The 25,471-nt window shown below is 36.8% G+C and overlaps 4 protein-coding genes and 1 pseudogene across 5 annotated transcripts; all 5 read right to left on the minus strand.

Annotated features, from left to right (window-relative positions):
- Positions 1 to 318: 318 nt before the first annotated feature.
- LOC149010338 (cytochrome P450 CYP82D47-like) lies at positions 319 to 2,704 on the minus strand. Its single transcript, XM_089164049.1, has 2 exons — positions 1,636 to 2,704; positions 319 to 1,486 (listed from the first exon to the last, which is right to left on the minus strand). The coding sequence occupies exons 1-2, from the start codon at positions 2,596 to 2,598 to the stop codon at positions 863 to 865; spliced, it is 1,587 nt and encodes a 528-aa protein (XP_089020175.1). The 5' UTR covers positions 2,599 to 2,704; the 3' UTR covers positions 319 to 862.
- A 1,601-nt stretch (positions 2,705 to 4,305) lies between these two features.
- Positions 4,306 to 6,877, minus strand: LOC149010339 (cytochrome P450 CYP82D47-like). Its single transcript, XM_089164066.1, has 2 exons — positions 5,837 to 6,877; positions 4,306 to 5,687 (listed from the first exon to the last, which is right to left on the minus strand). The coding sequence occupies exons 1-2, from the start codon at positions 6,797 to 6,799 to the stop codon at positions 5,064 to 5,066; spliced, it is 1,587 nt and encodes a 528-aa protein (XP_089020192.1). The 5' UTR covers positions 6,800 to 6,877; the 3' UTR covers positions 4,306 to 5,063.
- A 5,220-nt stretch (positions 6,878 to 12,097) lies between these two features.
- Positions 12,098 to 14,094, minus strand: LOC149010340 (cytochrome P450 CYP82D47-like). Its single transcript, XM_089162975.1, has 2 exons — positions 13,039 to 14,094; positions 12,098 to 12,877 (listed from the first exon to the last, which is right to left on the minus strand). Exons 1-2 carry the CDS (start codon positions 13,996 to 13,998, stop codon positions 12,254 to 12,256), a joined length of 1,584 nt encoding a protein of 527 aa, XP_089019101.1. The 5' UTR covers positions 13,999 to 14,094; the 3' UTR covers positions 12,098 to 12,253.
- A 2,849-nt stretch (positions 14,095 to 16,943) lies between these two features.
- Positions 16,944 to 18,914, minus strand: LOC149010341 (cytochrome P450 CYP82D47-like; annotated as a pseudogene). The gene is made up of 2 exons (XR_016174583.1): positions 17,927 to 18,914; positions 16,944 to 17,809 (listed from the first exon to the last, which is right to left on the minus strand). The product of XR_016174583.1 is annotated as a cytochrome P450 CYP82D47-like (transcript).
- Positions 18,915 to 22,094: 3,180 nt separating this feature from the next.
- LOC149010342 (cytochrome P450 CYP82D47-like) lies at positions 22,095 to 23,939 on the minus strand. Its single transcript, XM_089163856.1, has 2 exons — positions 22,945 to 23,939; positions 22,095 to 22,718 (listed from the first exon to the last, which is right to left on the minus strand). Exons 1-2 carry the CDS (start codon positions 23,908 to 23,910, stop codon positions 22,095 to 22,097), a joined length of 1,590 nt encoding a protein of 529 aa, XP_089019982.1. The 5' UTR covers positions 23,911 to 23,939.
- Positions 23,940 to 25,471: the final 1,532 nt, after the last annotated feature.

Below are 25,471 nucleotides of genomic sequence, written 5' to 3' on the forward strand. Positions count from 1 at the left end.
TCAACCTTTATTTTTTGTGATGGTTATGTTATTTTTTTGTGACGATATCAAACTGTTGTCAAAAATGATTTTTTTCGTAGTGATAGATAGGACCCATGTTTTTTAATTCTGGGGTTAAGGATTATACTCACACCGTACTGTGCGAACCCATGTGCAACGCGATCCCTTGAACCCTAGTTTGACTGAGCCATGGATATGTAACTTATATATTAATTAATGTTAATATTTCTATAAATAATTCGGGTGGTGGGCTTTGATTTGAAAATTCCATTGGTGGGTTAAAATGTGGAGATGCCACTAGAGAGGTACCTTCTTATAGGGAGGTGACCTTACCATTTTGCCCCTACCTTTTGTGTTCTATATAATTTTTTTAAAGTTATTTTATCTTCAGACGTGGGCTATGGTAAGTCAGTTTTATGAGTGATTAATCTTCATTAAAGGTTGACCAAAATGAAAATCTTCATAAAAGAAAGAGTGACTATATAAATATTTAGGTGAAATCACCAATAGAACCAAGACGATTGGAATCCTATCTATGCTCCTCTCCAATATGATGCATGAATACCAACAAATCTTATCAGTTTGTAAATACACTCTGGCTGATGACCTGCATGATATGTTAGTGCTTCTAAAATTATTTCTTTCTCCAAGAGGTGAAGAAAATTTTTGAATAGGATAATCAGCAATACTAAGAATTGACAAATACTAACACATACATCTACCATAAGGTGTCATTTATGCACTCTCTCTAATTTAGATGACTAATACATTTACTATTACATTCATTGTATACTTAAAAATCTCCAACACATATGTGGATGGATTGCACCCCTTCCATCATCATAATAGGAACCACCAGAAATTATTCATAAAGCTTAGATGGAAGACGTGGGGAAAGCAAAACTTCCAAAGGAGTTTTTTTGGGAAGGGTGAGGCCTAAGGCTTCACTCATGTCTATGGGTTCACATGAAGGGGTCTCCAAATCAAATGCATGTAACAACCGAGCCAATGTTAAATGCAATAACTGCATGGCGAAAGCGATACCTGGGCAAGATCGTACCCCAGAGCTAAAAGGAATGAACTCAAATTGCTGACCCCTCACATCTACATGAGCATGTGTTGTGAGAAATCTCTCTGGTTTGAATTCGTGAGGATCTAGCCAAACACGTGGATCTCTGTGCAATTTCCATATGTTTACTAGTAATTGTGTGCCTTTTGGAACATCATATCCACCCACTTTGCAGTGTTCCATGGCTTCATGAGGTATTGCTATGGGTGCAGCAGGATATAGACGCATTGATTCCTTGACAATTGCATGTAAGTATACCAAATTCTTTATGTCTGATTCCTCCACATGTCTGTCTCTACCGACATGGCTATCCAACTCATCTTGAACCTTCTTTAGTGCATAGCGGTTGTTTAGTAGCAAAGAGAGCGTCCATGTCAAAGTGGTTGATGATGTTTCTGAACCAGCTGATATTAGAGCCTGTGGGTTGTAAAGAACATAAGGCCCATGAAAGGAAAAAAGAAAAAAGAGAGAGAAGATAAGTGAGATACACAGGAGATCAAGAGGGATACAATAGATAATAGTTTAAAGAACACCAATATTGTTTTGAAGAGAGAGAAAGAACATACCAATATAGTTGCCTTGACGATGGTATCTCCATTATAACTAGACTTCAAATCATCAACATGAACTATTGATAGCATCACATCAATGAAATCTAGTTCACCTTCCATCTTATTAGAAGATAGTGCCTTGCTACGATGTTCGTCAAGCCAATATCCAATTATAGAATCCATTTCTTGAGCAACTCGTTTCATAGATCTCAAATACCCCCCTAAGTCCAACCACTTGAGAAATGGGAATGGGAGCAAATCTGAAATCACAAACATCCCTGCTAAATATGCCATCTCATCAATTGCTTTTCTGAATCTTCGGGCCTCATCTCCATATCTGGCATCGATGTTTCCGAAATATCGTTTGCCAGCAATTACTTTGGTGAGTACATTGAAAGTTAGATGCTCAAACCATTGCTTCATCTCAATTTTAACAAGATGAGTACCTTTGTTTTCCATCTTGCAGAGGTTGTACAACTCTTTGATACTAAGATCTATTTCATCGATCCTCACATTCTTGAGCATCTCAAGCCTTTTTGTGGAGAGAAGCTCAACTGTGGTTATCTTTCTGATCTCACGCCAATATGGTCCATAAGGGGAGAACGCAACATTGGCATAATCATAGCCAATGAGCTTTCCAGCGGCACCCAAAGAACGCGTAGCAAAAATCCTGTCATTGATAGTGAAGCAGTTCTTCACCATCTCCCAATTACTCACTACTAAGGTACGATGTACACCAAGCCGAAGCATAAAGGCTGGCCCATATCTATCTGCCATGGCACCAAGGGTTCGAACAAGCGTCTCTTCTTGTCTACCAAGCAAAAGCAAGTGACCAAGAATTGGCAAAGCACCAGAAGGTTCAGGTGCCAACCTCCAGTTGCTTTTATGATTGTTGGCCTTTACTCTCCATTGGTTGTAGAGCAAGATTAGGGCAACAATAATTGTGACTGCTTGTATTAGAAAACCAACCTGCTCCATCGTTTGATTCTGGGAGACTGTTGAAGCTAGGCAAGTTTAGGCTTGAAATTTGTTTTTGCTATGGATCGATCAGTGCTTTCCTTGTGCCTTTTTCTTAGTCCAATCCTATGGTTAATGTGATAAGATTTGTAAGGTGGATCTCTTAAACTAATTTGTGGCTCTAATTCGTCAAAAAGAGAATCCTAGGATTTTGACATTTTGTGTCTTCTTCCCCACATTCAATTAAGGGACACCCAAGTTGCTATTGGTTAATACACTTCAAGGCCATTTAAAAGATTAATCGAACAATGAATCTGGGCTGTCGGCTGCCTAAACAGGGATCTTCATACTCTCCAATTTCCACCCTAATAATTTCCTTTAATTCATATATAAGATTGGGACACATGACAATTAATTATCCAATAGTAAAAATTAGAATTCAATTAACCAACGGGGGTTGGTTCAAGTGGTAAGCAGCTTGGTTCGCTTAAGCAAGGTTCCGGTATCGAAACTTTGTGGATGCAAAAAATCCCTGCTGGGAGACTCACCCACCACAGCCAGATGTGCGACCGGGTCAAACACCGGATTAGTCAGGGCAAAGCCTTGAAAACCGGGATTGGCAAACCAAAAAAAAAAAAAAAGGAACCCAATTAGGAATTGAATATAATATATCCATAAAATTAAGCATCACAAATTGAGAAAAATTTTAAGTATTCATTACATTCAAATCTTAGTCGAATTTTAATTGTGATCGTTGGATAATTAACTGCCATGTGTCACAATCTTATATATGAATCATAGGAATTGCAAGGGGCGGGAATTCTTGAGGATGTGAATCTCTTGAGTAGTGTCACTTTGGCACTGCTCCCAAGTAAGATCTGATCCATAAATATCAATCTAGGAGATTATAAAAAACATTAATTAAAGCCAATGAAATGATGACAGGCTAGAGTGTTTGAATTATTATTACCTATCTACCTTGATATCTTTTTGCAATACTGTTGAATTTTTTTTTTTAAAACTTGAGTTGATTGTCCAAGAAAATGTATATTTGGCTACAACTTTTTAGAAGTGTCAGGGGAAGTGTGTATTTTCAGTGACACTTTTTTGTAATATGTCGAAAAATGCGAAAAATGCATGGGAGGTAGAAGGTGTATATATTTGGTGACAATGTTTTAAAAACGTCGGAGAAAATTAATTTGCAGCGATTTAGACAAACGTATGTTTGGCGAGGCAAGAGAATGCATGTACCCTCAGCAGGAAATTGATTTCAATGATGTTTTAATTAAATCACCTTCGGGGAAACTTTGTTTTAGGCGAAGATTTATGTTTAACGCAAAGCTTTTTGGTTTTGTAGACGAAAATACAGTTTTCCTACGATTTTTGGGAATTGTCGGGGAAGGTGTGTTTTACACCCCCCACCCCCACCCCCACCCCACCCCACCCCACCCCACCCCACCCCACCCCAGAAAATATCTCCGGCTTTTGTTTATAAGTGCAAGCTTTTGTACCTCCCGCTTTTGCTTATAAGAGCAAGCTGTAGCTTTGTCTCTTCCCACTCAAGAAGTGGTGCAAGGAAGGAACACCAAACTTTACTATAACAACTTTTGGTAAGAAAATTTGCAACTCGCAAAGGTACTTCCAGAGAGGTCTCATTCCCTTCATAATAAAACCCTACCATGACAACTCAAAGGAACTATTTTGCAAATTGTGGGTAAGAAATTTTGAACAACTTCTTGTAATTTTAAATTTCTAATGACTTAGGGATTCAATACTCTAAGTAGCCGTTTGATGTCGTCTCTACTCCTCCTTCCTCATCCAAAGAACTTGGTCGTTCTCACCGAAGATCTCAAAGACAAGATCATAAAACATGTGAGTTTTTTTCTTTTTTTTTTGCATCTGATTTTATTGATTAGTTTCATCATGAATAGCAGAAATAGTCTCAGGGCTTCATGCTTAATTTAATCCTGTTGCTACATGATGTTTAACAGTATATCCAAATGTGGTGGGTTCTTAAGCAGTTAATATTGAGATGGATTCTTAAAAACGGTTAATTAATCGATCTTTAAGGCATTCGTGTTGGTGTAATACTTGGCAGTTTATCAAAATAAGGCTTTCTTTTCATCTTGGTTCATAACACTCATTATTTTTGTAAGTAGCAACTGGTCGATTCCATTTGTCCTTCCTTCTATTTTTGGGTGTTGTTCACGAATACACCTTGGCTGGTGACCTGCATGATATGTTAGTGGTTCTAAAATTATTTCTTTTTCCACGAGGTGAAGAAAATTTTTGAATAGGATAATAAGCAATACAAAGAATGCGACAAATACTAACAGATACATCTACCATAAGGTGTCATTTATGCAGTCTCTCTGATTTAGATGACTAATACATTTACTATTATATTCATTGTATACTTAAAAATCTCCAACACATATGTGGATGGATTGCACCCTTTCCGTCATCATAATAGGAACCACCAAAAATTAATCATAAAGCTTAGATGGAAGGCGTGGGGAAAGCAAAACTTCCAAAGGAGTTTTTTTGGGAAGGGTGAGGCCTAAGGCTTCACTCATGTCTATGGGTTCACATGAAGGGGTCTCCAAATCAAATGCATGTAACAACCGAGCCAATGTTAAATGCAATAATTGCATGGCGAAAGCGATACCTGGGCAAGATCGTACCCCGGAGCTAAAAGGAATGAACTCAAATTGCTGACCCCTCACATCTACATGAGCATGTGTTGTGAGAAATCTCTCCGGTTTGAATTCTTGAGGATCTAGCCAAACACGTGGATCTCTGTGCAATTTCCATATGTTCACTAGTAATTGTGTGCCTTTTGGAACATCATATCCACCCACTTTGCAGTGTTCCATGGCTTCATGAGGTATTGCTATGGGTGCAGCAGGATATAGACGCATTGATTCCTTGACAATTGCATGCAAATATACCAAATTCTTTATGTCTGATTCCTCCACATGTCTGTCTCTACCGACATGGCTATCCAACTCATCTTGAACCTTCTTTAGTGCATAGCGGTTGTTTAGTAGCAAAGAGAGCGTCCATGTCAAAGTGGTTGATGATGTTTCTGAACCAGCTGATATTAGAGCCTGTGGGTTGTAAAGAACATAAGGCCCATGAAAGGAAAAAAGAAAAAAGAGAGAGAAGATAAGTGAGATACACAGGAGATCAAGAGGGATACAATAGATAATAGTTTAAAGAACACCAATATTGTTCTGAAGAGAGAGAAAGAACATACCAATGTAGTTGCCTTGACGATGGTATCTCCATTATAACTAGACTTCAAATCATCAACATGAACTATTGATAGCATCACATCAATGAAATCTAGTTCACCTTCCATCTTATCAGAAGATAGTGCCTTGCTACGATGTTCATTAAGCCAATTTCCAATTATAGAATCCATTTCCTGAGCAACTCGTTCCATGGATCTCAAATACCCCCCTAAGTCCAACCATTTGAGAAATGGGAATGGGAGCAAATCCGAAATCACAAACATCCCTGCTAAATATGCCATCTCATCAATTGCTTTTCTGAATCTTCGGGCCTCATCTCCAAATCCGGCATCAATGTTTCCGAAATATCGTTTGCCAGCAATTACTTTGGTGAGTACATTGAAAGTTAGATGCTCAAACCATTGCTTCATCTCAATTTTAACAAGATGAGTACCTTTGTTTTCCATCTTGCAGAGGTTGTACAACTCTTTGATACTAAAATCTATTTCATCGATCCTCACATTCTTGAGCATCTCAAGCCTTGTTGTGGAAAGAAGCTCAACTGTGGCTATCTTTCTGATCTCACGCCAATACGGTCCATAAGGGGAGGACACAACATTGGCATAATCATAGCCAAGGAGCTTTCCAGCGGCACGCAGAGAACGTGTAGCAAAAATCCTGTCATTGATTGTGAAACAGTTCTTCACCATCTCCCAATTATTCACCACTAAGGCACGATGTACACCAAGCCGAAGCATAAAGGCTGGCCCATATCTGTCTGCCATGGCACCAAGGGTTCGAACAAGCGTCTCTTCTTGTCTACCAAGCAAAAGCAGGTGACCAAGAATTGGCAAAGCACCAGAAGGTTCAGGTGCCAACCTCCAGTTGCTTTTATGATTGTTGGCCTTAACTCTCCATTGGCTGTAGAGCCAGATTAGGGCAACAATAATTGTGACTGCTTGTATTAGAAAACCAACCTGCTCCATCGTTTGATTCTGGGAGACTGTTGAAGCTAAGCAAGTTTAGGCTTGAAATTTGTTATCGCTATGGATCGATCAGTGCTTTCCTTGTGCCTTTTTGTTAGTTCAATCCTATGGCTAATGTGATAAGATTTGTAAGGTGGATATCTTATGTCTATTGACAACGAAAGGGCTCTAATTCGTCAAAAAGAGATTCCAAGGATTTTGTGTCTTCTTCCCCACATCCAGTTAACAGACACGCAAGTTGCTATTGGTTAAAACAGTACTTCAAGGTCATTTAAAAGATTTAATTATAATAGCAAGAAAGAATCCGAACCATACCCTATCAATGGCGAGCTCTATTAGGATATATGCTACGCAATAACTGTGTAGATTTGTAATGAGAAAAAATTTCCACCACTCATTTCGCAGTTAAACTTAATCCAAAAAAATCACTTATGAGAAATGAGACGTAAAAAGTATTTGAGATTTCGTCTAAACTATGAGTTTCGATCTGAATTATAGACTGCACCGTGCTGCGCTTTAATTGCACAACACCAAAGCAATTTTGACCAATGACATGTTAACTGACATGAATACATCCCCTTCAGTGCCGGGAGATGACGATGCCCTGGTTGATGAACCAAAAAGAGAAGAAATGATTTGATGAACTATTTATCTTCAATAATATGGATTCTTAGATTTTGTAGACCCCATTGAATGGAAGAGCTACATGCCCTCATAAGAAAACTAAACTTTACATATATATATAAATATAAGAGTCTCTGAAACCATTTACACCCACAATCGTAATAGGAACCATAAGCAAACTATTCATAAAGCTTTGATGCAAGTGTACAGTGAAAACAAATCACCCAAAGAAGTCTTCCTCAGAAAATTGAGGCCTAATACCATTCACTCATGTCTATTGGTTTATATGAAGGTTTATCTAAATTGAACCCATATAACCAGATAAGTCATCGTGTCAAGTGTAAACCCTGTATAGTGAAGGTGATGCTTGGGTAAGGTTGCACTCCAGATTCAAAAGGAATGAACTCAAATTGTTGACCTCTCGCATCTATGTTGACATGTATGACGAGAAATCTCTTTGATTTGAATTTGTAAGGGTCTTTCTAAATACAATAATTTCTATATAATGTTCAACTAGGCATTCACTATATCTATATATATCCTTTGTATCCTTTGTCTTTATTTAAATTAAAATTTTTTTTTTGTATTAGTTTTGTTGTCATTTTATTTTTTACTCATAAATTATTGGTACCTTTTTATATAATTTTTTATTTAAATGCGTAAAATTAAATCGAGAAAAAAAATTCTTAGAAAAGAGAGTATTTTTTTTCAATCTCAAACAACTTTCCTTATAAATCACTAATAAAACCCTCTATGAAATAGGGAAGAGGTTTTTTCAAAAAAGAGAAAAAATATATATATTATGTATTTTTTGTTCGATCTCAAACAATTTTCCTTATAATCTATTATTAGAAACTTTTTTTTTTCTTTCTCTCTAAATGATAAAATCCAACATTATCCAAAATTAAGAAAGAGATTTTTTCATGAAAATAAGAGTAAAACATAATATGAAAAAATGCAAAAAAAAAACTATAATTTTGATAAGTAAGTTGTTTACTTTAATGGGTAAATCTTATATATTTATAAATAAACATGGTTTTTGTACAAGATTCGTTTACATGGTTGATCATCATAGTTGTCCAAGGAACCTTTTCTTTGTTACAACTTCATTATTAGTTTGTTATGGGATTTTATGTCTTCTTGGTCCATTAAATTGGAAAATGAAAGCAGACTATTAGTTGATTTTGGTCTACATTTGGGAATTAGAGTAATGTGTTTTTCAGTTCGGATACCAACAATCTTTTGAGATTTGGTGCGAGTTTATTGAAAGAATTCTGTATACAATGCATGTGATAATTTTGAGTGCTCCAGACACTAACAATGATTTGAAGAAGAAATTGCTAATTTGATAAACTAGAACCAGATTCGTGCTCATGGCTTCAACTTTCAAAGAATTTGATTCATTTCTTATAGTACACTTTGATATTATTGCATTTTTATTTTTTAATGAGATGGGTTGAAATGACCAGAAATAAAAGTGCAGTGGAAGAGCAACAGGGTTGAAATGACCATAAAAAAATTCTCTGCTGTCCACAACAGTGTGGCACTACAATTTGACACGTGGCTATTCTTAGTAAACAGTTCAAATTAGAAGGCAGGGTTTTTAAGTGAAATTGATCCATCTTATGATCTGTTTTCATAAAAAAAAAACCCGTTTTGTGACCCTGTTCTAAATATGGATGCCCAAGATTTCTTTCTATTTTACTCCCATCGTTTTCTTGTTCCATTTCCTTCGTCTCTCTCGCCCCAGGAACAGTTGCAGACTTGCTGGTTTGTTTTCTAAGGTTTCGAGCGAGACATTTGATATCTCACCAAATTGCTTTGCTTGACATACATTATAAATCAGTGGGGGGAGAAACTGTCTCTTTTTACTGAATGTCCCACCAAATTCGTCCGGTTTGATATCAGTTGAGGACATTCAAGTGCTTGAGGAATTCTCAGAAATTCGACGCACCATATTCTCCCACAACTTGGCCAAGAATGCCACTCTTGAGGCTAGCAGCAGATGTGGAGGCATCACTGAATCTTGGTTTGATCCATCCCATGTCCTTGAAGAAGGCATTTCCTCTTACTGGGCACCTGAAGAGTATAAATCTGATTGGGCATTATGTTTGGAATTCAGTGACTCTATATCATTTAACCTGCTGCAACTTCAAGAACCCATTCAAATGGCGGAGAGGAGGATCAGAATTAGCCTCAACGGAAAACAAATCGATTGCTCCAAACCCAGGAACATGGTAGTCTAGCTTTCTCCACTACGCCTCCTCCGCTTCTACCTGCAAGTGACAGAGGAAACTGAACATGAAAACGATGGGAGTAAAATGGAAACAAATCTTGGGCAGCCATATTTAGAACCGGGTCACAAAACGGATTTTTTTAAAAAAACGGGTCATAAGATGTGTCAATTTCACTTAAAACCCTATCTTTTAATCTGAATTACAAAGGAATTACACAGGATGTGAATCCCCTAAAACTATTATTAACATGAATGCAAAAACCCTGTCATTGATAGTGAAGCAGTCCTTCATCATCTCCCAACTACTCACCACTAGGGTACGATGAAAGACCAAGCGGAAGCATAAAGGCCGGCCCGTATATCTCCATGCCACCAATGATTCGAGCTAACTGATAACTTTTGTCCGGCAAAAAAAAGCAGGTGACCAAGAAGTGGCAAGGCACCAGATGGTTCAGGTGGCAACCTCCACTTGTTTTTGTGACTGTTGGCCTTTACTCTCCATTGGCTGTAGATCAAGAATAGGGCAACAAAAGTTGTGACTGCTTGTATCAGAAAAGCAATCTCCATGGCTGAGTCTGGAAATTGTTCTGGGCTAGGTAGGCAAGCTTTGCTTGATTCTTGTTATAGTTTATCCAATCTCGAATTCTATTGTAATTTCTCTTTTCAAAAGTAGTAAGATTTGTGGGGTAATAGAGAAGATCTGGTTATTTGTCTCTTGCTGACTGCTTACGTTTTATAATTATCTGATGTTCATGTAAATATGATACATTTGCTGACTTTAGCCCAAAGAAAATAAATAAAGTTTTCAGGGTTTTGCGTTTTCTTCTACGCACCAATTGCCAGAGAGACAAGTTGCCCACAGATCCATTAACTTAATGAAATGTGGAATAATTAAACGGATGGAACAATGAATCTGGGTAGGAATTGAATGTAATATATCTCTATTAAGCATCCAGAAAACAAGAAAGACAAATTGTGAGAAATTTTAGGTATTCATTACATTCAAATCTTAGTCTGAACTTTAATTGTGATCGTTGGATAATTAACTTCATGTCAGAAATCACAAACAACAAACTGTTTTCTAAGGTCCCAACTCCCAAATGTCATCTAAGATATCCAAGCATGCCCAAGGATTGTTTGGTAACAACAAATGAATCCGATTGAATGATGAACCTTTAAAAGCCTTTCTGGCGAGCAAAGAGGATGCCCAAGGTATTATGTTGTTTATCTTCTATAAGCTTTTTTATATAAATTGAATTGTATAAGAGACATCTTTTATTACGAGATGCAGGAAAGGATTATTAGAGCAACATTGTTGTCGTCATTTTTTTTCGGGGGGAAAAAGTATATTTTGGCAACAGTTTATAAAAGCGTCAACAAATGTCTAGTACTTTACCCACACCATGCTTTAAAATTTTTGTCGTATATGGTTTTTCATAATGGTTGCAACCATGGCCAAACATGATTTTTGCCAACAGTTTTAGAATTTTCATCGCTAAATACGGTTTTTTGCCCACACTTTTCTGAAACCATTAGCAAATATCATTCTTTTTCACAACGGTTCAAAATGTCAGTGAAAATGACAACACTATAGACCACAATGCGACTATTTTTGGCCATGGTTATGTTATTTTTTGTGACGATTTTAAACCGGTGCCAAAAATGATTTTTTCATAGTGATAGAAAGGACCCATGTTTTTTAATTTTGGGGTTAAGGATCATACTCACGCTGTATGGTGCTAAACCGTGTGCGACGGGAGCCCCTGAACCCTAGTATGAATGAGCTATGGATATGTAACTTATATATTAATTAATGTTTTTTTTTTTTTTGGAAGGATTAATGTTAATATTTCTATAAATGATTTGGGACTTGGGTTGTGGGCTTTGATTTGAAAAGCCCATTGGTGGGTTAAAATATAGAGATGCCACTAGAGAGGTACCTTTTTATAGGTGACCTTACCATTTTGCCCCTATTTTTTGTGTTCTATATAATATTTTTAAAGTTATTTTATCTTCATACATGGGCTATGATAAGTCAGTTTTATGAGTGGTTAATCTTCATTAAAGGTTGACCAAAATGAAAATCTTCATAAAAGAAAGAATGGCAATATAAATATTTAGGTGAAATCACCAATAGAACCAAGACGATAGAAGAAAATCCAAGGATCAATTGAAGTTTACAAATCAATTTGCAATAGTTATATGTTACCATCATGTATGAAGGGTTTAAAGTGTTAAATAAATTGGAATCCTATCTATGCTCCTCTCCAATATGATGCATGAATACCAACAAATCTTATCAGTTTGTAAATATACTCTGGTTGATGACCTGCATGATATGTTAGTGCTTCTAAAATTATTTCTTTCTCCAAGAGGTGAAGAAAAATTTTGAATAAGATAATAAGCAATACTAAGAATTGACAAATACCAACAAATACTAACACATACATCTACCATAAGGTGTCATTTATGCACTCTCTCTAATTTAGATGACTAATACATTTACTATTACATTCATTGTATACTTAAAAGTCTCCAACACATATGTGGATGGATTGCAACCCTTCCATCATCATAATAGGAACCACCAGAAATTATTCATAAAGCTTAGATGGAAGACGTGGGGAAAGCAAAACTTCCAAAGGAGTTTTTTTGGGAAGGGTGATGCCTAAGGCTTCACTCATGTCTATGGGTTCACATGAAGGGGTCTCCAAATCAAATGCATGTAACAAACGAGCCAATGTTAAATGCAATAATTGCATGGCGAAAGTGATACCTGGGCAAGATCGTACCCCAGAGCTAAAAGGAATGAACTCAAATTGCTGACCCCTCACATCTACATGAGCATGTGTTGTGAGAAATCTCTCCGGTTTGAATTCGTGAGGATCTAGCCAAACACGTGGATCTCTGTGCAATTTCCATATGTTCACTAGTAATTGTGTGCCTTTTGGAACATCATATCCACCCACTTTGCAGTGTTCCATGGATTCATGAGGTATTGCTATGGGTGCAGCAGGATATAGACGCATTGATTCCTTGACAATTGCATGTAAGTATACCAAATTCTTCATGTCTGATTCCTCCACATGTCTGTCTCTACCGACATGGCTATCCAACTCATCTTGAACCTTCTTTAGTGCATGGCGGTTGTTTAGTAGCAAAGAGAGCGTCCATGTCAAGGTGGTTGATGATGTTTCTGAACCAGCTGATATTAGAGCCTGTGATTTGTAATAAACATAAACCCCAGGAAAAAGAAGAAAAAAATAAAAAGAGAGAGAGAAGATAAAAGAGATACACAGGAGATCAAGAAGGACACAATAGATACTTAGCTTAAAGGACACCAATACACTTCTGAAGAGAGAGAAAGAGAGTAACATACCAATACAGTTGCCTTGACGATGGTATCTCCATTATAACTAGACTTCAAATCATCAACATGAACTATCGATAGCATCACATCAATGAAATCTAGTTCACCTTCCATCTTATCAGAAGATAGTGCCTTGCCACGATGTTCATCAAGCCAATTTCCAATTATAGAATCCATTTCCTGAGCAACTTGTTTCATAGATCTCAAATACCCCCCTAAGTCCAACCATTTGAGAAATGGGAATGGGAGGAAATCTGAAATCACAAACATCCCTGCTAAATATGCCATCTCATCAATTGCTTTTCTGAATCTCCGGGCCTCATCTCCATATCTGGCATCGATGTTTCCGAAATATCGTTTGCCAGCAATTACTTTGGTGAGTACATTGAAAGTTAGATGCTCAAACCATTGCTTCATCTCAATTTTAACAAGATGAGCACCTTTGTTTTCCATCTCGCAGAGGTTGTACAACTCTTTGATACTAAGATCTATTTCATCGATCCTCACATTCTTGAGCATCTCAAGCCTTTTTGTGGAGAGAAGCTCAACTGTGGCTATCTTTCTTATCTCACGCCAATACGGTCCATAAGGGGAGAACACAACATTGGCATAATCATAGCCAAGAAGCTTTCCAACGGCACCCAGAGAACGCGTAGCAAAAATCCTGTCATTGATAGTGAAGCAGTTCTTCACCATCTCCCAATTACTCACCACTAAGGTACGATGTACACCAAGCCGAAGCATAAAGGCTGGCCCATATCTGTCTGCCATGGCACCAAGGGTTCGAACAAGCGTCTCTTCTTGTCTACCAAGCAAAAGAAGGTGACCAAGAATTGGCAAAGCACCAGAAGGTTCAGGTGCCAACCTCCAGTTGCTTTTGTGACTGTTGGCCTTTACTCTCCATTGGCTGTAGATCAAGAACAGGGCAACAAAAACTGTGACTGCTTGTATCAGAAAAGCAATCTCCATGGCTGAGTCTGGAAATTGTTCAGGCTAGGTAGGCAAGCTTCGCTTGATTCTTGTTATAGTTTATCCATCTCGGACTCTATTGTTTGTTCTCTTTTCAAAAGTAGAATGATTTGTGGGGTACGTAATAGAGACGATCTGGTTATTTGTCTCATGCTGATTGCTTACCTTTTATAATTATCTGATGTTCATGTAAAAATGATACATTTGCTGACTTTAGCCCCAAGAAAATAAATAAAATTTTCAGGGTTTTGCGTTTTCTCCCACGCACCCAATTGACAGAGAGACAAGTTGCCTGTAGATTCATGAACTTCAAAAGTGAATGTTGAAATGTGGAATAATTAAACGGATCGAACAATGAATCTGGGCTGTCGGCTGCCTAAACAGGGATCTTCATCCCTTACAATTTCCACTCCCTTAATCTCCTTTAATTCATATATAAGATTGTTAAACATGGTCAATGGTAGGTTAGTCTGAGTGGTTAACAACCCAAACTCCTATGGAGAGGTCTTGAGTTTGCACCCATCCTCATAAGCATCAAGAAAAGAGGAGAGAGACGAAATTGAGAGAAATTTTAGGGATTCATTACATTCAATTCTTAGTTGAATTCTAATTGTGATAGTTGGATAATTAAGAATCCAGATCATATCCCCGTTGACGTCTTTACAACCACAAAACACAGTGGGGCCCACTGTGTTTTTTAAAAAAAATCAAAAAATTTTTTTTACCTGTGGGCCCCACTATGTCTTGTGGTTGTAAAGTCGTCGAGTAGCACAGAGTGCTAGCTCCCCTGACAGGAGATGATTGGGATTTGAGACTGATAATTAATTGTCATGTGTCAGAATCCTATATACGAATTGCAGGGGGTGGGAATTGTAGAGGACGTGGATCCCTTGAACAGTCTTGGCGCTACTCCCAAACAAGATCTGATCCATAAATATCACCCCATGAGATTATAGAAAACATTAATTAAAAAGCCAATGAAATGATGACGGGCTAGAGTGTTTGAATTATTATTACCTATTTACCCTGATATCTTTTCTAGTACTGTTAAAAAACAATGTTTAAAACTTGAGTTGTGTATTATTATTTTAATATAATTATATATGTTTATCGTATGTTATTTGTTGCAGAACTTTGGCCCTACAACGGATAGCAAAGAGCTGTTTATTTGGTGTAAATATATTATATACACTACAAGAAAATAAATTTTTGCTACACATTTTTTCCGACAGTGTTCAAAGAGCGTGGGAAAAAAATAAATATTTAGTGACGGTCCTTTGGACCATCCAAGAAAATGTATATTTGGCTACAATTTTTTAGAAGTGTCAAAGGAAAGTGTGTATTTTCAGTGAAAATATTTTGTAATCCGTTGGAAAAAATGCATGAGGTGGTAGAAGGTGTATATATTTGGTCACAAATTTCGAAACTACTTGTTTGCATGAAAAAAATATATATATATATGGTTCATTGGCAAGCCTAATTAAGGTTGAATTGTTAGCAAAGCAACCTAAAGCATTTGATTGGTCTTGGTCTAATCAACTTCCAACGGCCTCGTTTCAACTGTTGGACATAGAGAGCGAGTTGATCAGGCAAATTTATAGGATCACAAGAGACTGTTCGTTCCATAGTACATAATTTGGCGAAGAGATCAGCACACCTATTAGTCTCCCTAACTCCATGTCGAAAATCACAAATGGCAAACTATTTTTGAAGGTCCCAAATGTCATCTAAGATATCCAAGCATACCCAAGGTGGGTGGTGGATCCCAAGGAATGTTTAGTAGCAAATGAGGAGCTTTAAAAGCCTTTCTGGCGAGCAAAGAGTATAAGCTTTTTTTTTATATAGATTGAATTGTGTAAGAGACATCTTTTATTACGAGATGCATGAAAGGATTATTGGAGCAACATTGTTGTCATCATTTTTTTTTTGGGAAAAAAGTATATGTTTGGCGATAATTTATAAAAGCGTCGCCAAACGTCTATTTTTTACCCACACTATGCTTTAAAATTTTTGCCCTATATGGTTTTCCACAACGGTTGCAACCGTGGCCAAACATGATTTTTGCCAATGGTTTAGAATTTTCATTGCTAAATATGATTTTTTGCCCACACTTTTTTGAAACCGTTGGCAAATATCATTTTTTTCGTGATGGTTCAAAGTGTTGCTGAAAATATTTTCGCAGTCGATGCCTAAAAGTCATTGCCTATTTTCCGTGACTGCACTATAGACCACGAACAATGCAACAGAAGGGAAAGCATTGGTCTATATTTTTGGTGACGGTTATGTTATTTTTTGTGGCAATTTTAAACTGTTGCCAAAAATGATTTTTTTTTTTTTTTTTTTTTTGGGTTTTTGTTTTTGTTTTTGTTTTTGTTTTGTAGTGATAGAAAGGACCTATGTATATATATTATATATATGGGTTAAGGTTAATATTTCTATATATGACTTGGGACTTGGGTCGACGGGCTATGATTTGGAAAACCCATTGGTGGATTAAAATGTGGAGATGCCATTAGGGAGGTACCTTCTTATAGGAAGGTGACCTTACCCTTTGCCCCTACCTTTTGCATTCTATATAATTTTTTTAAAGTTATTTTATCTTCATACGACTCAGTTTTATGAATGGTTAATCTTCATTAAAAGTTGACCAAAATAAAAATCTTTATAAAAGAAAGAATGGTAACATAAATATATAGGTGAAATCACCAATAGAACCAAGACGATAGAAGAAAATCCAAGGATTAATTGGAGTTTACAAATCAATTTTGCAATGTTATATGTTACCAATTATAAAGGGCTTAAAGTGTTAAATAAATTGGAATCTCTTAGCAAATAAATAAATTGAAATCCTATCTATGCTCCTTTCTAATATGATGTATCAACAAGACCAACAAATCTTATCATTTTGTAAATACCCTCTTGCTAATGACAGGCATATATGGTGTTGGTGCTTTTAAAATTATTTCTTTTTTCAAGAGTTGAAGAAAATTTTTGAATAGGATAATAAGCAACACAAAGAATGCAACAAATACTCCCAGATACATCTACCATAAGGTGTCATTTGTGCACTCTCTCTGATTTAGATGACTAATACATTTACCATTACAGTCATTGTAGACTTAAAAATCTCCAAAGCATACGTGGATGGATTGCCCCCCTTCCATCATCATAATAGGAACCAGCAGCAATTATTCATAAAGCTTAGATGGAAGGCGTGGGGAAAGCAAAACTTCCAAAGGAGTTGTTTTGTGAAGTGTGAGGTTTAAGCCTTCACTCATGTCTATTGGCTCACTTGAAGGGGTATCTAAAGTGAATTCATGTAGCAAACGAGCCATTGTTAAGTGTAAGATCTGCATGGCGAAGGTCAAACCGGGCAAGAACGCACCCCAGAGCCAAAAGGAATGAACTCAAATTGCTTACCCCTCACATCTACATTAGCATGTGTAGTGAGAAATCTCTCAGGTTTGAATTCATGAGGGTCAGACCAAATACGAGGATCTCTGTGCAATTTCCAAATGTTTGCCAGTAACTGTGTGCCTTTTGGGACATCATATCCTCCCACTTTGCAATCTTCCATGGCTTCATGAGGTAATGCTACAGGTCCAGCAGGATATAGACGCATTGATTCTTTGACAATTGCATGTAAGTATACCAAATTCTTAATGTCTGATTCTTCCACATGTTTGTCTCTACCAACATGGCTATCCAACTCATCTTGGGCCTTCTTTAGTGCGTAGCGGTTGTTTAGTAGCAAAGAAAGCGTCCATGTCAAGGTGGATGATGATGTTTCTGAACCAGCTGATATTAGAGCCTGTGGGTTGTGAAGAAGGGAAAAAAATAAAATGCTATTAGGAGGGTTGTGGATACACATACAAATCAAAACATCTAGAGGTAAAATAAAAGGCATAAAAAAGAATAGGAAACATACCATTAAAGTTCCCTTGGTGATGGTATTTGCATCGTAACTAGACTTCAAATTGTTGTCAACATGAATAATTGACAGCATCACATCAATGAAATCTAGTTCATCTTCCATCTTTCCAGAAGATGGTGCCTTCCTACGATGTTCGTCAAGCCAATTTTCAAGTATAGAGTCTATTTCTTTAGCAACACACTTCATGGATCTCAAATACCCCCCTAAGTCCAACCATCTGAGAAAAGGGAATGGGAGCACATCTGAAATCACAAACACCCCGGCCAGATACGCAAGCTCATCGATCCCTTTCCGGAATCTATGAGCCTCTTCCTCATATCCAACATCGACGTTTCCGAAACATCGTTTGCCAGCAATTACTTTGGTGATGATATTGAAAGTTAGATGCTCAAACCATTGCTTCATCTCAATTTTAACAAGATGGGTACCCTTGTTTTGCTTTAGCTCCCAGCCGGAGTACAACTGTTTAATGCTGACATCTACTTCGCCGATTCTTGCATGTTTGAGCATCTCAAGCCTTGTTTTGGAGAGGAGCTCAACTGTGGCTATCTTTCTAATCTCACGCCAATATGATCCATAAGGGGTGAATCCCAAATTTGCGTAATCATAACCAAGGTGCTTCCCAACTGCACTGAGAGGCCGAGTGGCGAAAACCCTATCATTGATAGTGAAGCAGTCCTTCATCATCTCCCAACTACTCACTACCAAGGTACGATGAACACCAAGCCGAAGCATGAAGACCGGCCCATGTATATCTGCCATGGCACCAAGGATTCGTGCAACTGATAACTTCTGTCTGGCAAACAAAAGCAGGTGACCAAGAAGTGGCAAAGCACCAGATGGTTCAGGTGCCAACCTCCACTTGCTTTTGTGACTGTTGGCCTTTACTCTCCATTGGCTGTAGATCAAGAACACAGCAACAAAAACTGCAACTGCCTGTACCAGAAAAGCAATCTCCATGGCTGAGTCTTGAAATTATTGGGGCTAGCTAGGCAAGCTTCGCTTGATTCTTGTTATAGTTTATACATCTCCGATTCCATTGTGTTTTCTCTTTTCAAAAGTAGTAAGATTTGTGGGGTAATAGATAAGATTTGGTTATTTGTCTCTTGTTGACTGCTCACGTTCTATAATTATCTGATGTTCATATAAATATAATACCTTTCCTGACTTTTAGTCCCATGAAAATAAATAAAATTTTCAGGGTCAGTGTTTTCTTCCACGCTCCCAATTGAAAGAGAGACAAGTTGCCTATGGATCCAAAAACTTAATTGAATCTTCAAGTGTGGATTAATTAAACGTATCTAACAATGAATCTGGGCTGTCCGCTGCTGCCTGCTTGAACAGTGCCACTTGGTGCTGCTCCTAAACAAGATCCATTCCTTATATATCACCCCAAGAGATTATAAAAAATATTAATTAGAAACAACGACAGGCTAGAGTGTTTGAATTATTACCTAATACTGTTGAAAAATGTTTAAAACTTATTGTGTATTGTTATTTTAATATAATTATATATATATATATATATATATATATATATATATATATATATATATATATATATATATATATATATATATATATATAATTATATATATATATTTATCATATGTTATTTGTCACAAGAATTTTAGTCCCACGCTGAGATAGTAAGGAGATGTTTATTTGGTTTATATATAGAAATGACCGTTTTTTTCTTTTTTTAGGTTAAGGATCACACTCAAGCAAGACGGTGTGAACATATGTGCGACGTAGGCTCATGAATCCTAGTCTGAACCATGGATATATATAGTTTATACATTAATTAATATTTATATTTATATACACTAGAAAAAGTGCCACATGCAATGCACGAGGTATTTATCAATTACCATGTATTGGCCAAGAAATTGAATTGCCCATGCATAAGTGAACCTGTTAACAACAGCTAAGGCTGAAATTTGGAATAAGTTTATCTTTTAAATGTATGATTTTGATTAGACGTTTTTAATGCTGTTTCTTGTTCTTCAATTAACATTTCTTGGTTTTTGGGAGAAACTCTTTATATTCTTTTGGCTATTAATGGTTTTTTTGAAAAAAATGAGACGAGGAGAAATTGAGAATTAAATTGATTCAAATAATTTAAAATTTTTTAATTGACAATTATAGACTTCATTTATTACTAATACAAATGTTTAATTGATTGAATACAGAAGGGTATTAGAGGGAAACAAAATGTAATCTTGACCCTTGAGTTGATATTTTTATAATAGCAGTATGATAGTATGATAGTATAACTGTATAATGAACTTGTTAACAACAGCTAAGGTTAAAATTTGGAATGAGTTTATCTTTTAAATGCGTGATTTTGATTAAACGTTTTTAATGCAATTTTTTCTTCCTCAATTATCATTTCTTAGTTTAAGAAACTCTTCATATTCTTTTGGTTGTAATGGTTTTTTTGAAAAATGAGAATGGGAGAAATTGAGAATTAAATTAATTCAAATAATTTTAAGAATCTTAATTGACCATTATTGACATCATTTATTATTCATAAAGATGTCTAATTGATTGAATACATAAGCATATTGGAGGGAAACGAAATGTAGACACGTCCCTTGAGTTCATATTTTTATAATAGTAGTATGATAGTATGATAGTATGATAGTATGATATATGATTTGGGACTTGGGTCATGACTTTGATTTGAAAACCCCATTGGTGGGTTAAAATGTGGAGATGTCATTAGAGAGGTACCTTCCCATAGGGAGGTAACCTGAAGAGATACCCTCACAAAGGGAGGTAACCTGAATAGGTACACTCACAAAGAGAGGTGATCTTATCCTTTCGCCCCCAACTTTTGGCTTCTAAATAAACCTAGAATCATCAACGCAGAGATGTTCTAGTGGTGAAACTAACACCTCTTAGTGAAGAGGTCGTGGGTTCGACTTTTACTGAGGCATATTCATATCCCATCCCCCGGCTTAATAAAGTGCCTTTATACCAAATAAATAAATAAGAGCAAATTACACTGGCACCCCAAAATGGAAGTTTTAAAGCACTGACACCCTATGTTTAAAAAACACTGACACCCCAATTCAATAAACACACTAGTATTTGCTTTCTTACATTTTTGCTGCTTCCTTACTAATATTATCTTATATAATAATTTAGTTATTACCTTATCTTTTGTACTTTTGAAATTATTAATCTAGCTTAGGTATTACTTGTGTCTCTTACCATTAAGATTCATTAGCTAAATGAAGTTCAGATTAAACCTGATGGCTGGGATTTTTGTTTGGGGCAGCAGCAGCTGCCAGTGACCAAGATCGTGCCATGTGTAAAATTTTAAATCTAATGGTTGTAAATAAAAAATGCAGGATATAAATGTAAATATAAAAAATTTAAATTACAATCAAGTTAGTTTTCTAAATATTTACTTTTTAAAATCAAATTTGTTGCCATGTGGTCCCCACCCATTCTCAAAAGATGGTGTTGCCAATGGGATTTATGGGAGGGGACTTGGCAGGATTGGGGTCGATGCTGGCTGGAGTCATGTTCATTTTTTGCAATTTTTCAGCAAATAGGGTTTATGGGAGGAGACTTGGCACGATTGGGGTTGATGGTGGCTGGAATCATGTTTATTTCTGCAATTTTTCAGTAGATGGGGTTATGGGAGGGAACTTGGCATGATTAGGTCGATGGTGGCTAGAATCATGTTTATTTATGCAATTTTTCAGCAGTACTTCCCTCAACATCTCCAGGTCTGATAGAGTAATAAATCATGTTTATTTCTGCAATTTTTTCAGCATACTTCCCTCAACATCTTCAGGATCTAATAGAGTAATATGCACTTTGGTTGATGAAACTGATAAACCTAAACATTGCAAACGAAGAGAAAGGAAATATGGGTTTTATTTTGTAAATTCCTAAAATAGTAACCTTTGAATGTAAAAAAAGAAAATCTTATTTGCATTTATACCCTCACATTTTCCCTTCCAACCATTGGATTATTTTTCATACAAGTGGCAAAAGTTTCATCGTTGGCTGCAGGCTGCTCCACTGCAGCAAATAAAAACCTAGATGGCTGATGCGTTTAACATTCACTATGGACTTAGAAATCTTCAAAACCATACATGGATAGATTGCACCCCTTCCATATCATAATAAGAAACATAAGTAACTATTCATAAAGCTTAGATGGAAGGCGTGGAGAGAGCAAAACTTCCAAAGGAGTTGTTTTGTGAAGTGTGAGGTTTAAGCCTTCACTCATGTCTATTGGCTCGCATGACAGGGTATCTAAATTGAATTCATGTAGCAAACGAGCCATTGTTAAGTGCAAGATTTGCATGGCAAAGGTCATACCCGGGCAAGAACGCACCCCAGAGCCAAAAGGAATGAACTCAAATTGCTTACCCCTCACATCTACATTAGCATGTGTTGTTAGAAATCTCTCAGGTTTGAATTCATGAGGATCTGACCAAATACGAGGATCTCTGTGCAACTTCCAAACGTTCGGCAGTAATTGTGTGCCTTTTGGAACATCATATCCACCCACCTTGCAGTCTTCCATGGCTTCATGAGGTAATGCTATGGGTGCAGCAGGATATAGACGCATTGATTCCTTGACAATTGCATGTAGGTATACCAAAATTTTCATATCTGATTCTTCCACATGTCTGTCTCTACCGACATGAATGTCCAACTCATCTTGAGCTTTCTTTAATACATGGCGATTGTTTAGTAGTAAAGACAGTGTCCATGTCAAGGTGGCTGATGTTGTTTCTAAACCAGCTCCTATTAGAGCCTGTGGGTTGTGAAGAAGGGAAAAAATAAAATGAATTAGTGTTAGGCTGAGAGTTATGTATATAGCTTTTCAGGCAGGAGTTCTGTTGAAGGATAACTAAAGGAAGACCAGCGCAGTGTGCCCAATTCTTTTTCACCTGTGGATGAGATTGAGGGAAATAGACACACATACCAAACAGAAAGCTAGAGGCAAAACAAAAATCATCGAAAAGAACAAGTAAACATACCATTACAGTTCCCTTGATGATGGTATTTGCGTTGAAACTAGGCTTCAAATTATTGTCATCATGAATGATGGACAGCATCACATCAATGAAGTCTAGTTCCTCTTTCATCTTCTCAAAGGATAGTTCCTTGTTTCGATGTTCGTTAAGCCAATTTTCAAGTATAGAGTCTATTTCCTTAGCAACACGCTTCATGGATCTCAAATACCCCCCTAAATCCAACCATCTGAGAAAAGGGAATGGGAGAACATCTGAAATCACAGACACCCCAGCTAGATATGAAACCTCATCAATTGCTTTTCGAAATCTTCGAGCCTCTTCCTCATATCCAGCATCAACATTTCCAAAATATCGTTTACCAGCAATTACTTTGGTGATGATATTGAAACTTAGATGCTCAAACCATTGCTTCATCTCAATGTTAACAAGATGGATACCCTTGTTCTGCATTAGCTCCCAGGAGGAGTACAATTCTTTGACACTAACATCTATTTCATCAATTCTTGCTTGTTTGAGCATCTCAAGCCTTGTTTTGGAGAGGAGCTCAACTGTGGCTATTTTTCTAATCTCACGCAAGTATGATCCATAAGGGGTGAACCCCATATTCGCATAATCATAACCAAGGTGCTTCCCAACTGCACAAAGAGGCCGTGTAGCTAAAACCCTGTCATTGATAGTGAAGCAGTCCTTCATCATCTCCCAACTACTCACCACCAAGGTACGATGAACACCAAGCCGAAGCATAAAGACCGGCCCATGTATATCTGCTATGGAACCAAGGATTCGAGCAACCGATAACTTTTGTTTGGCAAACAAAAGCAGGTGACCAAGAAGTGGCAAGGCACCAGATGGTTGAGGGGGCAACCTCCACTTGCTTTTGTGACTGTTGGCCTTTCCTTTCCATTGGCTGTAGATCAAGAACAGAGCAACAAAAACTGCTACTGCTTGTATCAGAAAAGCAATCTCCATGGTCTGAGCCTGGAAATTGCTGGGGCTAGGCCTAGGCAAGCTTCGCTTGATTTTTGTTGTAGTTACCCATCTCGGATTCAATTGTGTTTTCTCTTTTCAAAGTGATAAGATTGGTGAGGTAATAGATAACGTCTTGTTGTTTGTCTCTTCAAGACTAGGTATTTTTCAAGTTTACATTTGCCGACTTTAGAGTTTAGCCCCAAGAAATAAATAAATAAAATTCGGGGTGTCGTGTTTTCTTCGACGCATTCAATTTTCAGAGTTGTGTTTTGAATTATTGTTGCCTACCTACTCTGGTTTTTGTTACACATAGAAAAAGGGTGCAACACGAGGACTTCTCAGACCCTAATATCTTTTTTATTACTGGTCTATCGTCTTGACAATAAATATTTTAATAAATCAATATAATGGACGTTAGAAATTTTTTTGAAAATGATTGAAGAATGATTAAATACTATGAAGATTCTGGACGCCACCCTTGACGGGGTGGATAAACCGGTTTGTTTGATGAATCGAATAATTAGAATCGAGATTTTATGTTAGAGTTAATCAACGGTTTAGGTTGTATGATATTCCACGTGGTGCTCAATTAGAGCAGCCGCTGGATGGCCGCTCAAATGAGCGCTGCCGAGGATTTAAACCCCCCTTGACTTACCCATAAAGGGTATTATCATTATCACCCCTAAAACTAAATTATTCAATTTAATAATCAATTAACTGTTGATGTAAGGAACTTAAATATTTTAAAAAGACAAGAATAATCTTGAGTGAAAAATCCACGCTCAACTCATTTTTTCGTCTCTTTATCATTCGCAACTTCTTCCTCTCCCAATTCATCATTAATGCTCACAAAGTCTTAGAGATATGCATCATGAAAAGTGCTTTTAGACTTTGAATGTGGGGAAAATATTGAAAATTAATAACTAAAAACTAATCGAGACTAATGGTGTTAGTAATAAGGGGTTTCTCAGATAAATTGAGTATTTCAGGAGGTGTAACTCGCGTTGAAAATTTTCCCAAATAAAAAAGGTATGATAACATATCCCCCTCCTCTTTGTTGACAAAGTAACAACCTCTCTTGTTAGCTTGAAATTGACCCATGATTGTCTAATTTATTTTTTTATCATTAGTAATACCTTCTTATACTATAATTTAATTATTATCCTGTCCTCTATATTTTTTGAAATTTCTTAAACTTTGCTTAGTGTCTCTTATTTCTCTTGCCATTAGGCTCACTTAACTAAAGGATAATGTGACATTTTTGTATTTTGCAGAAACCTCATGATGCGTACAAAATTAGTTCAGCCCTCAGATTCCTATAAAAATATAAAATAGACTTCACGTGTGGGCTGATCATCCGGTCGGGTAGCCACTTCCGAAGGTTGAGTCAGTAATTAGAAAACCACAGAACCTAGCTAGTTGCAGAGCTTGAATTGAATGAATTAATGGAGGGAAATGATCCCGTTACATTTACTCGATGTGATCCTTTAGTTTATATAAAATTTACCTGTGGTTCTCAATTGTTGGATCAATCCTTGCCTTTTTTTGTGGCCAACCGATC

The sequence above is a fragment of the Hakea prostrata genome, chromosome 7 (genome assembly GCF_041222555.1).
Source record: "Hakea prostrata isolate BN-2017 chromosome 7, UWA_Hpros_2, whole genome shotgun sequence".
NCBI lineage: Eukaryota > Viridiplantae > Streptophyta > Magnoliopsida > Proteales > Proteaceae > Hakea > Hakea prostrata.

Coding starts and splice junctions, on each gene's coding strand:
- LOC149010338 (XM_089164049.1), bottom strand. CDS start 2,598: ATGGAGCAGGTTGGTTTTCTAATACAAGCAGTCACAATTATTGTTGCC. Junction 1,487..1,635: donor TCGTCAAGGCAACTATATTG/GTATGTTCTTTC, acceptor TACAACCCACAG/GCTCTAATATCAGCTGGTTC.
- LOC149010339 (XM_089164066.1), bottom strand. CDS start 6,799: ATGGAGCAGGTTGGTTTTCTAATACAAGCAGTCACAATTATTGTTGCC. Junction 5,688..5,836: donor TCGTCAAGGCAACTACATTG/GTATGTTCTTTC, acceptor TACAACCCACAG/GCTCTAATATCAGCTGGTTC.
- LOC149010340 (XM_089162975.1), bottom strand. CDS start 13,998: ATGGAGATTGCTTTTCTGATACAAGCAGTCACAGTTTTTGTTGCCCTG. Junction 12,878..13,038: donor TCGTCAAGGCAACTGTATTG/GTATGTTACTCT, acceptor TACAAATCACAG/GCTCTAATATCAGCTGGTTC.
- LOC149010342 (XM_089163856.1), bottom strand. CDS start 23,910: ATGGAGATTGCTTTTCTGATACAAGCAGTAGCAGTTTTTGTTGCTCTG. Junction 22,719..22,944: donor TCATCAAGGGAACTGTAATG/GTATGTTTACTT, acceptor CACAACCCACAG/GCTCTAATAGGAGCTGGTTT.